Source organism: Rhyacophila brunnea, unplaced genomic scaffold, assembly GCF_057557595.1.
Source record: "Rhyacophila brunnea isolate RB1 unplaced genomic scaffold, BYU_Rbru_1.0 scaffold_4, whole genome shotgun sequence".
NCBI classification, from domain to species: Eukaryota; Metazoa; Arthropoda; class Insecta; order Trichoptera; family Rhyacophilidae; genus Rhyacophila; species Rhyacophila brunnea.
Window position 1 is genome coordinate 53,974,543 of NW_028233068.1, and position 17,474 is coordinate 53,992,016.

A 17,474-nucleotide genomic window follows, 5' to 3' on the forward strand; every position below is an offset into this window, starting at 1 on the left:
CAGGCAATGTATGTCATACGCAAAACTAGTTTTGTAATAACATTCAATATTGAATGGATGGTATTAATTGATGTGCACTGATTTGTGTTAACAAAATAGCCTTTTCCGATTTAATTATTTATGCAGTAGGTTAGTGTAAATTTATGTGGATTATTTGAAATAATAAAATGCTAACATGGTATTTATCAAGATAAATTCCAAAAAGCATTGATTATTGCATATTAATTATGTTATATCTTCTATTATACACACTGTCATTATTATTTATTCAATATGAAACCCTCAGCTGTAAAGCGTTATGTATTTACAAATCAAGTGACATTTTCACGAATCTGAGAATGGGATTTATTTTAAAATATGTATAGAATCAGTATAAAGGTGCTCGATTCCCTGAAAGAACCATGGATTTTAATCTGATTTAACTGGTTTACTTTCATTCATAACTAATTATTTTTAGTTAAGACTCTTGATCTATGCATACATAACGATGTTCCACTTGATGTTATGATTTTACCGAATACAAGATTTAATAAGATGTTGATTTTAAAAATATATAATGAATATTCAGAGGAAGTAATCATTGAAAAAAAAACCAAAGTTATTTTTACTGAAGCTAAGACTATTTTCATGTCTAAGCCCCTGCAAAGCAATGTATGAAATATTAAATCCACAATAATACTTTAATTAGTTTAAAATGTATAGGATGGTTGTGGTAGAAAAATAGTCTTGCCGGTGAAATGTATGTATCTTAAATTACAATTGGAAGAAAAATGACAAATTATAATAAAAAAAGGTTATTGTCCACGCTAAATTAATTAAATATTGTTGACAATAATTCAATCAAAATATTGTTATTTGTGATAAAAAGTTATAATAACAATAGTGTATTTCAAACAAAAAAAATGTCAAATAATAATCAGGAATATTGCTTCACATTTTCACAAAATAATATTAAAAATACATTAGTAATAATATTTATGTACCCTAAGAATTTTTTTAATTTAAATTTGGTTATCTAATCACAATATATTTGTTTTAAATATAAATATTTAAACTAAATTCAAAGATCTAACCGTTTGATGAAATGCAATAATTTACCAGTTATCCATTATCCGAATTGTCTTGGGATTTGCAACTACAAAATTTCTTCTTCTTTTGACCATGTCCGATCCTAATAAGATTATATGGGCCTCGACAGTGTGGAGGTTTGTGCTAACAGATTTTTTTTTATGTTTTACAAGAAATGGACGTTAGCCACTTGCTCCACCTGTTGGGTTCATACTCTGACTCCAAACACAAATTGAAAAACAATATGTGTATTTGCCAGACCCAGGATTCGAACCCGGGACTCACGACCATTATAAGCTGACGCGTAAGCCGTTCGGCCATCGGGGGAATTCATGGCTAATTAATAACTCTTTTGTTCCTCAAAATTATTATTAAAAATAAATTAAAAATAACTCAGGGAATCATGATGTGATTTTTTTTAATAAGCCATAGACAACTCGGAGATGGTGTTCACACTGTTATGTTATGTTATGTTTTTTTTTTTTTTTAAATCTTTCCATGCCAGAAACGAAGAAACAAGTTTAGTTAACAATGGAAGTTCATTGAAATGTCAATGTTAATGCTAAACTCGAATCTCTTTCAAAAATTTCTAATTTATTATTATATATTGGTCGGATAAGTGATAAAAACAAAATTCAGTCTATTAAATAAATTAAACTATACATAGAAAAAATTAAATAAAAAATCTTAAGAGATAAATTTAATAATCTCCATTTAAAAAATTTATATATATATATAATCGTCCGTAGTCTATCACGGATTTAGTACATTGTAACTCATTTATCTAAGGACTGTTTCACACGATACACAACGCGATATTGTCTATATTTATTTCCAGTAACACTTGATAAATGGTTATGTGTCACTCCTGTATTTGTTTTCTTCAAGGTGCCAAAAAATGTTTTGGTAAAGAATCTCAACGGTCTTCAATGAGATCACTACTACGTGGACACACAATAATGCAATGTGCAGAAGACACTCACTTCACGTTTGACGGGTCAGTGACTTACGAATTAACAAAATTCTGAGCCAGGTGACCCATCGTATTTTAAATAAAAATGATTAAGATATTTAAATTAAATTATTATACAATATTATCAGACATTATATTCGACAATCTCATATCAGTTTGAAGACAAAATATCCTGAGAAAAATTGATTTCATAGACAATAATTATTATTGGCGATCAAAGAGAACGTACGAAAGATTTGTTAATATTATTATAATTTACAATAAATATTTAACCCCGTTACATTAAGGACGCATCCGTCCAACACAAGGATGCAAAACAGATTAAAACAATCCAGTGGCTTTACGCCAACTTTAATAAAATTGTAAGTTCATATAAAACAGCGACACCTTACATTGAAACGGAGCATTGTGAATATAAAAATGACATCGACAACATTTTTTCAGCATGGAATGAGGAACAAAAACTTACGCGAATTTTGATTTCTTTTTTATATACTCATGAAGTTAAAAATTCATCAGTTTTACTAAATAAAAAAAACCATATTTTAAAGCCTCGATGATGATATTATTCTAGAAATAACAAGACTTTGTCATCAAACAATGCCGTCGGAATATAAAAAATGTCAATAGTGTAAAACTTGTAAAAAACACATTGTTATTAATATATTAATTAACAGTTGGGTCGTTACATGTATACTATACAATATATTTGATACATTTCCACTGGTCGGCTCCCGCGGGCGGGACACCGTGTGCGTGGTTACAGTCGACAGGAACGGCTATTTCCAATAGATACCTCAACCTGCAACAACATAATTATTTTGCTTAACTTTACTATCGATAATATTACAAGTTAAAGAGATTGACGGTAACAAGGGGTAAACCTTATGAAATTACAGTGTAGGGTTGAACACCCTAGACTCCGATTTCTATAAGCTGGCGTACATGTTATCGCGTCGCTAGCGTTGCATTTGGTCGCATTGACGATGGATTTGGCGGAGGGCGGACGTAATGCAGTGTTAAGATGCTGAAGCGGGGGGAATTTAGGAATTTAGTTCCATTAGTTCATAAAAGAACCGTGATGACGTGTACGCCAGCTTATAGAAATCGGACTTTACCTAACAACACAGTCTAGCAGAAATACCTAAAATATTATTCACAATGTATAATTGCAACTTTTATTATTTTAAAAGGTGAAACAATAGCAAATTACGAAAACAATATGTATCATTATTGTGTGCAATTCGAATCTCACAAGAAATTCGTGCCACAGTAACTCTAAATCAGTAGAATTAGCATTTCACATATGTTTGTAATGTGCGAGGTTCACCCTGAATAGAGTTCATTCATGGATAGATTAGATTGTAAACGAAATGAACCCACCTGAGTTCAACGCCTTCAGTGTGGGAATTCAGCATGCGCCCCCATTGTATTACAATATATTAAATAAAACAAACCGCTAGCTTCGCACTTACTACTTATACTCGAGTTTTTCGAATACAAACAACATTCGTTCATAGTAAATTCTCCACCCTGCGCAAGTCAGATTTCACAAACGCAAATTTGTCAGTCAGTCAAACTATAAAAATATGGTAACTTCATGCTTAACGATAATGATAATTGTAATATTTTATAGGCCAGTCAGTAAAGGAAGGCCCAAAATTTAAAATTGAAGAAAACCCCATAAACAAAGTAGAAAACTGAAATTTGGCATATAAGGAGAATTTTACTTGTGGATTAGAGATACCTGGTGTTTCAGGGTTTGCAAAGTGGGTAAGCTAAGCTAGAATTCTTCAAACTTCCTGATTTTGCTGAACATCAAAAAATTCGTTTTTAATGACTTTAGAGGTGGAAATTTCTTTCGATCGGTCCAATCTGCATGGAATAATAATAATTTAATAATGTGAGAGATATATACCAGAGAAGCTCAATTGTGATCTTGGTAGGCAGCCAGGGCTTCGTAGAGTGCCCTCAGGTCGGACGGGCGTCGCCATGCGCCGGCTCGCCGCCCGTGATGCAGCTTGGCCAGCGAGTAAACGTCTCTCGTCGGCCTGCGGATCGCACCGCTCAGCGTGCACAGGGATGCCGCCCGCGCTCCTCCATTCCTATTTGGGAAAACATCAGGTTTATAATGTATGTCTTTACTGCTACAATTCAAATAGCCTGCACCACAATGTTTATGTGTATTAATCTAACTATGACTAAAACACTAATTATTGCGAAATGATCAGTAGTTTACTAGCGAGCAAAGCATTGGTCAAATGATAGAGATGAATGAGATTGTCAAATACCTGTTATAATAATATTATGATGTAACTCGATTAGGGTAGTGCAATATTAACCAGTTTAAAATTACATTGTACAGTATTCATATTCTTTACTCCACCAGATAAAAGTCAGCTTTCGATATTCTGTAACGCTATTTGAGGCTTAACTCCTAACCCTTTATTTCAGACTATGTCTTACGCTTCCGTCTTAACAGACATTTGTCATTATACATTTGGTTAACCCAATAACTATAGCGATATACTTCACCGTGAACAATTTTATTCGACATAATGGATCCGATTAAAATAAAATTTCATAACTGTGTTTTCGTCAGATATCTCACTCACTTATCGATAACGACTACGGGGCTGTTCTTGAAGTCGTCCTGGCACTTGACGAGATACTCGGGCAGGCCGAAGACACCGCGGTAGGCTTTCAGTCGCCGCTCCATCACAAAGTCAAGTGCCTTCGCCTCCATCTCGAATTCATCCTCGTCGGAGCCCTCATCCGTGTCAGAGTTCTCGTCGTAGTCCAGATCCGCCAACCATTTGGGACACTGGATCAGACACACCTGCACCACAAAATTATTCATATTACAGTGTACTTTATTTGGCCATTGAAAACCTCTACTTCATTTAAAAATGGAAAAACTGATTACGTATCAGTTAGTCAAGCATACTCAAATACTCAAATAATATTTATTAAAACAACTTAAAATTAATAAATCATCAAAAAATTATAATATATTTAATGAGAATCGAAAAATTTGTATTGTAAAAGAACAATGAAATTTGTAATACAAATCTTCTGTGGTTTCACTATAAAAATTGGTGAAGGCAATTTCAGTTTGACAGAAGTGCCATTATTTATGTATGGTAGACAGTGATGCCAACCGTACTATAATTATAGTACAATACTATAATTTTGATTCCGCGAAAAATGTAAAATACTATAATTTTACGCCAAATATACAAAAATACTATAATTTTAAAGGATTCAAGACGAAAAATGTTCCTGTACTATATATTTTTTCGAAATACTATATTTTTTACGCCTTTGTACTATAATCAGCATAGAAAAAGATGGCAACACTAATGGTAGAAACAAACAACAAGGTAATCCTGAGAGTTTGTATGACGATTTAATGGTCCTAATTTTTTTTCAATTTTCGTTCTCAGTCCTCAATTTCAAATTCAGGGTGTTGATATTTTACTTAAGCAGAAACAAATTGTTTATTTTTGTAGTATTCATAATTTGGTGATTAATAGGTGACTAGCAATTAATAAGTCAATCTGTACAATTTAATATAAATATCGTCATTTCAACCAAATGGACCAAATAGGTTGAGCAAGTGGCTGACATCCATTTCTCGTAAAAACAAAAATCTGTTAATACAAAACCTCTACTCTGTGGAGGCCCATATGATCTTATTAAGATCGGATATGGTCGAATAATTAATAATAAACAGGCAATATTATTTGTACCTAATATATGCGTAATCACAATATAGACTCACCTTCAACTCATAATCGTCTTGTATGCTGTTCATCGTCATGTGCGTTGTCGTGATGATGCAGTCCCTGCCGATTTCATGACCGCCATCTCTCAACTGGGTGGAGTCTTTATACTCTGTCATTTCAAATTTGGGCTCAAACCCTTGCCCCTCGCATGGGACTTCCTTCAGAGCACCCTGATCATCGGCCTTGTTTCCGGCTCGGCCCCCAAAATCGAATTTGAACTTGGTGGGCGATTTTAAAACGGGGCTATGAAGCCGCAAACTTTTCAACGAAATCTTCGAAGGGCTCTTGGTCTGCTTTTTACTCATGTTCTCGTCCCCAGTGCAGACGTCTCCGTTCAGCATTTGCCGTTTGTTTGGACTCACTTTGGGCGAAGGACAACTCTCCCCGGTCGAAGTGTCAATGCGTAATAATTCTGAGCGATCAAACGTGTAACCGTCGCTCTTCGTTTCGTCGGAATTGAGCTTCTTCAGCTCCTCCGGCCCTTCGAGACTGGGCGGCTCGTCGGACTTGGGTATCAGCCTCTCTTCGTCTTGATTGTCGGCAGACGACTGCCTCCGGTAGAATCCGGCATTGTTCTGTTTGACAGAGTCATCGGACTTTGAGGCGTGCGAATCGGCAGCGGAGCGCTTGTCGGAATCGGGAGAGCCGGGCATTGCCTTCTGTGGGCCTCCGGTTGGCTTGAGAGCAAAACTCTTATTGCAGCTTCCGGACGACGGGCTCTGCAGCGGGGATGATCGATTTGCTGTCGTCAATAGACCGCCTTTGTGAACAGAGCCGGGGGGAACGTCTTCAGCCGGAGGTTTTCTCTTGGCTAAATGTCTCTCCTGTGACATAAACCTGATGCAGTAATTGTAAGCTTTGACCTCTTGATTTTCTTCCGTCGGCCAGAACGTATCGCATTCCTAGTAGAGAAAAAACATTATAGAAATTAGAACACATTAAATAGAAGAATTGAATGAAAAATGATATATGGAAGTAGATAATAAAATGAGGGAATGTTTCCTTACCGGATCTTCGTCGCAGTCGGTGAGAATGACGAGCAGCTGACAGGAGTGGTCCCACAGGAGGCGGTAAAGGTCGTCCACCGTGTTGGACAGTGGGTGTTGCGTCACGACATACTCCCGCAGGGAGCGGTGTCCCTGAAGCCACGTGGCGTTTATGTAGTCACTGCCTGGAATTGTTAATAAAATGATGATGAACGCAATTTATTTCACTGAATCATATGGAATTAGATATCAGGGGCTGATTCACATATCTCGCTTCTAATAATGAATCTGAATGAATGAAATGAAATCTTCATAAATAGTTAAAAGGTTTGTTCCAGCAAATCAAACCAACCTTCGTTAGACATAAGTGGTTTGACAGAAAACTTGCGAGAATGCGATTTTCAACAAATAATTAGCGTTGCCAGTACCTAAAATTAATTCAATATTCAGCAACTTAATGACAGCAACACCTTTATTCAAACGTCAATTTGCTAACCAAACATATAAAAATCCAACCTACTATAGCTCGTCAAAGACACATAAATTTAATTGTCATATTCATAAATAATGTTTTAGTTCATTTGTACGACAAAGGTTTTTAGAAATTATCCTTGCCATATCGCCCATTTGTTTTATAATAAAATTGTCATGTCGACATAATGTGTTTATTAATTTTTTTTTTTTACCATGTCTGATCCTAAAAAGATTACTACTTAGAACTCCTTATACGAGGTATAAATGAGAACTCTGCCATTATGGGCAGTGTTGACCTGTGTCCCCCTGAGAACTATCTTAGAAATAGAGAGCATCAGTTGTTTATTCTCCCAAGGTGCAGGACCAACCTGCCCCTAGTAATACCAATTATTGGGAGGGCGATAACTACGTTCAACCAAATTGGTTCGGGTGTTGATGTATACCACTTGCGTGAGGGTGAGTTTAGGTGGACGCTATTTTATAAATTATTAAAATAGGGTCTCCTTAGCAAACTCGGTGTACTTTTTTGAGCTTCTATAGATGTATAATTGTATTTTCACTGCTATTGTATGTTTATATTATGTTCTCTTTTTATATTTTTATTTTTATCGCTTAAGGTGATACATCAGTAAAACGGCAAATAATTTTCAACTATAGGCACGACGAAATTTTGGACTTGCTCGCATTCTGAGAGAGAACGTCGAGCTGGAAACACGTCACTTTGTTTCGTGATGGCGACGGGCGTATTAATTCTTAAATCGTGTAAAGATGACTAAAAACGTTACCCATTTACTTTAAAAAGAAAACATGTCAATGGATATATTATTATTGTTACTAATAGAACAATAAACAGAACATAAAATGGAAGTATGTTGGATTTATATGACAAATTATATTTCGTTTGGCATGTGTCATTTGCACCCGCGACCTGCAATCCGCGCATCGCCTAGCCACGATCTTTTTAGACCGTGCCTCAACTGAGGTACAACCTTAAGCAAAAAAATATGTAATCATTAATGTTGGTTTCATTTTCTTCAGGTCAAGGACTTTTCCGGTTATTTCACATTAAACTTCCACCGATATTGCGGTGGATAATCACATAGGACTGACTTATTACAGTGCATGATTTTGGATGCTCTCACATACCGGGTGGTCCCAGAAGTACCCGACCTGACGTATAGATGGCAGTTGTTGTTTGAAAATAATGACCATGGTAGAAAGTACCAACCTTATAAAGCTTAAGTTTGACGACGCTACGTTGTTCAGTAATTGATTGTCAGCTATCAACAGTGAACGCTCAGTGAATTTGTAAACATGGACAAAATTGGTCATTGTAATGTGATACAATACTTTCATTTGAAACGCTTCCGTCCAACCAATATCAAAGTGGCGTTAGATTCTACTCTGGGGGTGTCTGCTCCTTTGTTTCCAACAGTTAAATATTGGGTGGAAGAGATTAAACGGGGCCGTACGAGCTGCCAAGACGAACATCGCAGTGGTCGACCAAATGAGGTGACCACGCCAGAAATGGTGACGAAAATCCATAAAATGGTATTGGATGAACGTCGATTGAAATTGCGCGAGCTAGCAGACATGGTAGGCATTTCAAAATGTGCTGTACATCATAATATATTGACTGAAAATTTGTAGATGAGAAAGCTGTGCGCAAGGTGGGTGCCGCGATTACTCACAATGGAACAAAAACAGCATTGTTAGGATGTTTCAATCAAGTGTTTGGCGAAGTTTCACAGCAATAAAGCAGAGTTTTTGCGTCTATTCATAACCATGGATGAAATATGGGTCCACCACTTCACACCTGATACAAAGGAACAGTCAAAAAAATGAACTGAAAGGGGAGAATCGGCTCCAAAGAAGGCAAAGACAGTTCCATCTGCAGGCAAGGTCATGGCGTCAGTTTTTTGGGATGTGCATGGGGTAATTTTCATTGATAATCTTCAGAGAGGAAAATCAATCAACGGGTGTATTATGCAAACTTATTGCAGCGTTTGAGTGATGAAATCAAAAAAAAACAACCGCATTCGGCGAAAAAGAAAGTTTCGTTTTATCAGGACAATGCAGCAGTTCACACATCCATTATCGCGATGGCCAAAATCAATGAGTCAAAGTTCGAATTGCTTCCTCACGCACCCTATTCGCCAGATTTAGCCCCCTCGGATTATTTTCTGTTTCTAAACTTGAAAAAACGGCTCGGTGGTAAAAGATGTGCCAACAATGAAGAGGTGAAGTCATCGGTTGATGGCTATTTTGAGGAACTCGACGATTCTCACTATAAACAGGGTATCGAAGCTATTGAACATCGCTGGGAAAAGTGTATCGACCTAAAAGGAGACTATGTAGAGAAATAAAGATATTTTCCCCCAAATTTTTTGTGTTTTTTTTGTTAGGTCAGGTACTTCTGGGACTACCCTCGTAGTTTTAATATAATATCGATTTTATTGGGTGACAGTGAAGTCTTTCCACAAGTGATATACAGTAAAACCTCGTTAGTAAGAACACTGATAATTCGAAATTCGCCGTAATTCGAAATTTTCCCGAAAAAAAAGTCCCTTGAACATTATTTTCATATAAAATCATACCTTTAATTCGAATTTCGAAATGATTACAGAATCCTGGCATATAAAAATATTCAATAAATCGAAATAAAGTACACTATTTCATGCGCCAGTCATTGAAAACTGTGACAGACTTTTCTTAAAACATCAAAAATTACTTATTTTATGAAGGAAATAAAAATAATCCTGACATTTTATGACCCAATTTGGTAGACACATCTATGATAGGAAATAAAATTAATGAAAATCAAAAAAAAATTGTTTTTTCAAAATTTTAATATTTCCCCCCCATACATTTCATATTTCGAATTTTTTTTCGATTTTCGGTCCCATGGAATTCGTATTAACGAGGTTTTACCGTAATACAGATGGTAGTGGTATTAAAAATTTTCATCACCGATATGCATCTATTTTAGGCATAAATAAATGGAATGACAAACCTTCCTCCCCAGGCTTGGGTATGAGATGGACTCTCCCACTCTCGACTGGTAGCACGGCACCTTTTCGGTTCTTGACGGAGTTCACCTGCTTGTCTGCACTCACAGTGTGGAATTTACTCGGCTCAAATGCGCACACCAACTGTTCGACCGACAAAAAAGACAAATAATCAAAATCACTTTTCTATTGTTCAGTGGCTATTCTATTACCTATTCAAAAAAATTGTATTTCAATCTTTGTGCAATAATTCACCTGTGCTCTGAATTGTATTTCAAAATACAGTCGAGCTCAGATATTATGATCTCGGATGTAATGAGGAAACATTCGTTGACATTTTAGTTTATGATTTTCTCCATACATTCACTTTTATAACGAGCTCCTTATTGGATATACCGAGCTAAAATATCGTCAAAAATGTTCTTAAAACCGTTAATGTGTGGATCGTTTAAAAACATTTCGACCCTAAGCAATAAAATTCGACGGACAGGATGCCGCCGGGTTCGAATTACGTTTATGACACTGGTTAAGTGTCTAAGTACCTACCTAATTGGTTTTTTCGCCAACTAGATTGAAAAAGTATCCACGCATATGGTTGAAAAAAAAATCCAAGGTTTGTGAAGTAACTAGGTAACTACCAGCGTTCATTTGTAGTCTATGAATGCCATGCTTGTTTCGGAGCAGAATTCTAATTATGTATTTTTGTTTGGATAGCGACTTTTTGTGTTATGTAACCGCTCATTTAAAAATACCTATTCTCTGATGTAACGAGTAACGCTTTTAACGAGCAAATTCAGTCGGTCCCATCTTCCTCGTAATAACCGAGTTCGCCTGTATTAACCCGATCGGCGCGTAAAGTTTCCATACAAAAGATGTACTGTCCGCGGTCGGTTTTTCGAAATATTATTCTTCGCTGTATTATAATAAATACGGCAGTTAAAAATTGTGGCTACAACTGTTATCATGCCTAGATACATAAGGATCCAAGTGCCACACTAAAACACATAATGGAGTGTTGAATTTAGCTGTGTTTACTTTAACAAAACTACCGTATTGCTTTGTTCCGATAAACTCTGTAGCCATTTTCGATGACATAACACTCGACTTCAAAACAAGTGGGCCGATGAAGACAATTAATCACTGACTAATTTTATTTTACTCATGTTAAAAACACTTAAAAATGCCATAAAAATTATTGAAAATAATAGCTTTTATTGATGACTTATGAATTATTGTTAATTAGTGTAAGTTTTATTGATGACAAATCCTTTAAATTGGATGGTAGTCCCCAGTTTTATTTCGTGGCATAGATTGTGTCAGCATTTTACATGTTTTATGGGCCATTCTAATTTAAGCGTTAAAGTGAGTCCACACTGGTTGTAAATATTATACTTAATAATTTTTTTGTTATTTTTTTTTTTAGTGAAACTTGGATTTTGTAGATTACTTTTCAGTTTTATTGAGCATTGTGTTATGTTAGTGATTGTCATTTTATGTTTTGTAAAAAAAAATATTTATTTTTTAAATTGCGTAAATTTTTCCAAGTGCTATAAAAACTTTTTTTTGGGTAAGGTTTTAAAAATTTACAAGCATTAAATTGTACGCGAAGATAATATGTAATATAGTTGAAAAGTCAATATTCCATGATTTATATTTTATATTATATTGTATACCTACCCGTGTGTGTTTTTTATCAAAAATTTATACGTTTTATATATTCCTTCATAGTAATTCGTAATTTATTGGTAAAACTTGCAATCCTCTAAAATATAATAATATATATTTTTTCATTCCGTGTGGACGCATCTTTACTAAATATTTACGACTTTCAATAATGAGCTCGATTTATGACTTTGAAACAATTGAGGAGACACATGAGTAATAAATGACATAATCCAGAACACAAGTTCAAGTACATTTTTAGAAATATGACGACAAATTTCTTTTCGTTTTTTGGTTGTCTTTTTCGTATTCCCGCACATGATGTAAAAATCGCGGTGAATTCAACTTTACACGGTAAATACTCGGCGCACACTCAACTCAAATGAAATATATTTTGTATACCTACTGCGCAGCCGCGAAAAATACCGCGTAGATTTGAACTGATGCAATCGTACCGGCGAATCTCAATAGATCGAGGGGGTTCGAAAGATCGATGTTTATGAAATTAAAACAACATATGTTTGACAAAGTTATTGATATGGCGGTACGAACACGAATCAGAGCATCTTTCAATACAAAAATCAATACTATGCATGAAGTATTTCCTACTTTACCGACATTTCAATTTTCGATATCAACAGTTGTGACATCCGCCCAGTATCAGAGCTTATGTAGAAAACAACATATGTCCCATCCGCGGCGATCGGGTTAAGAAATAACTTCCACAAAAAAAACTTAAAATGCGTTTTTCTCCAAAACTCTATTGTTGCACAAGTGCCTCTTTGCTTTTGGGGCGACGAAACAAGATGGTGGAAGAATTTCAGCTTACAAATAATGTTAGTCTGATTTGTTTGATTTTCAGTGTTATAAAAATCTGTGCATTTTATCAAATATATCTGATATTTAAAAATCGATTTTTAAAACATGATAATCAACAAAAAAATATGCGCATTCATGTGGATTCTTTTTTTCTGACAATGCAATGCAAGAGAGGGAGACAACATTTTTGTTATATGATGTTAGCAAGTATAAACAGGATGTAAAATAATATCGTTTTCATTTTGAAATGCAGTTCAATAATAATTTTCGTAGATGCTACTTTGAAGGAAAACACAAAAATCTTGTACACACCTGGCCCCTTAACATACTGAAGATTGGTATTGTGATACACATGGATAATATTGAAGCGTAACAGTTACTACAAATTTTACTTCGAAAGAATGAAATTTTATTTTATATGCTGATAAATCTGGTGCTTATTTATGATGTTGCCAAATCTGGCAAGGAAGAGACTCACGTTAAACTGATGCTCCAAGAGATTCCTGGCCTTTTTACCCCCGGAGTCTCTCCGTTGGCAAGCGAAGCGGTGTCCTCCAGCGAAACAAGAGTCTGGACCGCCCCCTCCCACCCTGTTGCCGCCTCCCAGGGCCTCGTAATTGTCCTCGCCTTTCCCTCTGGATAAGTTGTAAAACAAATTAGGTAGGTAGATAGATTGCCTTTCATCTCCGAAATTTGTTGATTCACTAAATACATACAAGTATTAACTGGTGAATATGAAAATTTAACAGATTTAAAATTCGTATTTTGATACTAGATAATAAATATCATTACTATATTGAGACCAAATTTTCTGCAGTCCACTTAGATACTCAAATCTTATTATGTAGTACCTATATATTTTCATATCGGAATTTGTCACAGTTCATCCATACAATATCAGCAGTGTTACAAAGTTTTAACTATGTAAACATGAAATATGTTTCATGCCTATTGAATTCTATAATAAAATATTAACTCTTTTACTCCCAGCTGATTTAGCCTAGCATATGCGAAAACTCCCAAGCGTTTTTTGACAACAAATCGTCGATTTAGTTTTTTTTAAATAACTAATTCTACACATGTTTTAAAAATTTGAAACTTTTTTTGTGTGTTCTCAATGGTGTATAAAGCAATAATAAGTAATAATATTGATAGTTTACATCAATAAAACAAAAGAAAAAAATAATGTATAAATATTTATTTAGAAATGAACGGATAAAACTATGTTTGAACAACAAAACAAGTGTGACAACATTTTTTTATTTATAATTGATATATCAAATTTTATAATATAATCTATCCTTATGTAGTAACAGAAAAAAAAATAAACATATTATTATTTCTCTATGAAATAGAATTTTTATAAAGTAATCAAAAAAAATCGTATAGTGTCAAGGTATTCAAGAATATTATTCAATTCACGAAATCGCAAGAGAATTCGATACAGTATCGACGACTAACTGATATGGAATGAAGTAATTTCAAAAAATAAGTCTCAAAGCACTAAATCATTTATAATAATTAAAGGCCGGATCTTTCGAGTCTTTAACCGTCAACCCATAAAAAAACACATTAAAATGGTGGACGAATCCAATATCCTAAGGAGACTTTTGCCCAAATGATTCTTAGTATGGATTTCTACAATTAGTCAGTTGTTTTTTCTGGCAGCTCAGGTGCGATGATAATTATTGTAATTAAAATAATCGTCTTGCCAATATTATAATGCGAAGTGTGGCCACTTCAAACGAATTCAAATTCGCAAATCGCAATTAAAAAGATCGCATTACAAAATTGATGTTTTGTTTTATTGCAGGTAAGTAATGGTAAACCATTTTTATAAACTGCGTGTAGAATATGTTTTTCATAATTAAATATCGAATAGCTTTTGCGTACCTACCATTAATATAAATACAAATATTGAAAGATTTTGTCCGCTGACCCGTTTTATGTTCTAAATGTATCATATTGATACCTATTAGTATTACCAAGTGACAATACCGATATCGCAAAAGTACCTACATATCTTTTATTTTGTTAACTGTTAATTCATGGTGGAACTGCATTGTATAATTGTTTAATTTAATAAAACGCAATTTTTTGTAGTACTTGTACCACTTTTAATAAATAAATTAGGACCGGTTTCGTCCGCCTCAGAGGGAAATGAGTTCAGCCTTTATGCCTTCAGTTGAAAATGTCCCTCTGAGGCGGACGAAACCGGTCCTAATTTATTGATTAAAAATGGAATAAGTACTACAAAAAAATGCGTTTTATTAAATTAAACAACAATACCTACATATCGATAAAAAAGTCATATACTTATTTATTTATTTAGATATTTAAGTATTTTGAGGATGCTCTGCCCAATCTGGTCTATTTGATTATAAACTATTGACATTGAAGATTTTCATCAAATTGATCGTAAGAAATTTCCTCTTCAAAATACCAGTGGCGTACGGTCTATAGAATACATATGTAGATGCGAAACATCCCTGGAAATATTCGTTTGAATAATTAAAATACCTACTATTATAATATTGTGTATTGCATAAGCCGTAATTGCATTTTTCTAAAAGGTTTGCAGTATAATATTACTTCAGATTTTCACTTATTGAATAGGTTTATTATAAATATTACGTATTACGTTAATATATTTAGATTTAGAATATTCCAGAGCTACTAATCCGCAATGCCACACACTAAACTACTCACCGTGATTAAATTAGTTATAAGACCTTGAGTAGATAAAATGCATGTTACAGACCTACAAACTTATCTGAAGAATGGGATGGGGGAGCCATTGTTGAAAACTACCCAATCAAGACTCGTAATTGGACAAAATCTGACATTTTTCAAATTTTGACCAATTTTCAAAATGGCGTCCTATGGTAGTTCGTAGTTCCATTTTTGGCCATTCTACAGGTAAGTTTGTAGGTGTGTAATGTTAAAAAAAAGTCCCGCCGTCCCATTTAATACTTCAGATTTTCACTTAGTGATTGTATTGCGTTAATATTTATTGTTGTTTAATTAAAAAAACGCATTTTTTTGTAGTACTTATTCCACTTTTAATCAATAAATTAGGACCGGTTTCGTTCGCATCAGAGGGATATTTTCAACTGAACAAGGGAAGATTCAGTTGAAAATGTCCCTCTGAGGCGGACGAAACCGGTCCTAATTTATTGATTAAAAGTGGAATATGTACTAAAAAAAAAAATGGAGCCATTGTCGAAAACTACCCAATCAAGACTAGTAACTGGACAAAATCTGACATTCGAATGAAATTTTCAAAATGGCGTCCTATGGTAATTCGTAGTTCCATTTTGGCAATTCTACAGGTAAGTTTGTAGGTGTGTAATGTTAAAAAAAGTCCCGCCATCCCATTTAATTCATTGTACGCTAAAGGCGCGCCGATTAGGTGGCCATTCGACATAATTAGCATTATATTTAAATGTTGTTATTAAAAAGTAATTATCTGATATATGATTATATTATGTATTTGATTTAAATACTTACATATTATAAAGTGTAGAGAACTATTCATCACATAAAACGACTAGTACCTAGAATCTAGATACATATTTCATTAAAACACTTTATATGTACTTTCGTACTTTTTCCACATTTATTCCATAATGTTGATATTCAACCGATTTTATCCTAATGGACATTTTCAATTGAATAACAGTACAAAATATAGGTAGGTACATATTATTGCATAAAAAGTCAATTAAGTATAGAGGACGTGGGAGTCGATTGTTTACTTGAACTAACTTGTTGGTGATATTTGTCCTTATTTATTAAATGACTGATTTATATACATTAAGAAATAGCGTAACTTCAAAACTGTGAAAAATTTGCTGTGTTTAAAATTCCACATAGGTGTATGTATCAAAAAAGGTTCCCGACCAATGACAAAAACTTGAAGACGATTTTATTGCTTTTGTTGCATGATACGTACAAGAAGTCCACAACTTAAAAATGAATTATTTTCCATACGATAGTATGCATCATCATCAGCTGTAGTATATACCAATATTGTATATAAATTTATGTTTACATTTTAGATATAATAGTGCAACCATCTATAATACCGTGGATTTACAAGAATAAAATTACAAAGCAAAGGATAATCTTTGCAATGTGCTTTTAAAACAATATGAACGGCAGGTTTACATAGGTCGTAAGTGCATTTGCTAGTCACGCAGCCTTCGCTATTGAGGCTTGATAATTATATATTATATACTTACACAATATTATATATGTGACATATTATAATATTTATTAATATTATATTTCATCCATTGTTGTTATTTTTAAGTTAATAAGTCAAAAGAATAATATCAACTAAGATTTAATAACAATAAACAAAAATGCAAAATGTACAAAGTGTTTAAAAGTACCTTATATACCTTCTAGAGGAAAGTGGTATAATGGTCCCTATATCTAACGGGTACGAGTGGCAAAAATATTAATCAATAAATTCTAATTGATTTATGTTTTGTACTAGGTATTCTATTAGTCATTATTTACGACCGGGTTATGCCTTCTGGCTTCTTCGTGCACTATGCGCATCACCGATCGTAAATGCACATTGACATAATAAAAGATTGTTAAAACCTTCTTACCTAGTAAAGGATCAAGTAAAAAACAAATTTTGATTATCTGAAGTGTTTGTGAAAACCCGTAATGAATATATTAC

General features: G+C 34.1%; 1 protein-coding gene across 1 annotated transcript in view; it reads right to left on the reverse strand.

Moving 5' to 3' along the window:
• Nucleotides 1-2,482: 2,482 nt before the first annotated feature.
• LOC147067529 (uncharacterized) overlaps nucleotides 2,483-17,474 on the reverse strand; it is a 41,831-nt gene continuing 26,839 nt past the window's right edge. The window contains exons 15-21 of the mRNA XM_085953989.1: nucleotides 13,257-13,413; nucleotides 10,303-10,441; nucleotides 6,837-7,000; nucleotides 5,826-6,731; nucleotides 4,657-4,880; nucleotides 3,960-4,146; nucleotides 2,483-2,843 (exon numbers count right to left, since the gene is read on the reverse strand). Coding sequence (XP_085810115.1) covers nucleotides 3,969-4,146; nucleotides 4,657-4,880; nucleotides 5,826-6,731; nucleotides 6,837-7,000; nucleotides 10,303-10,441; nucleotides 13,257-13,413 — 1,768 coding nt within the window. The 3' untranslated portion in view covers nucleotides 2,483-2,843; nucleotides 3,960-3,968. The remainder of the gene's footprint in view (nucleotides 2,844-3,959; nucleotides 4,147-4,656; nucleotides 4,881-5,825; nucleotides 6,732-6,836; nucleotides 7,001-10,302; nucleotides 10,442-13,256; nucleotides 13,414-17,474) is intronic.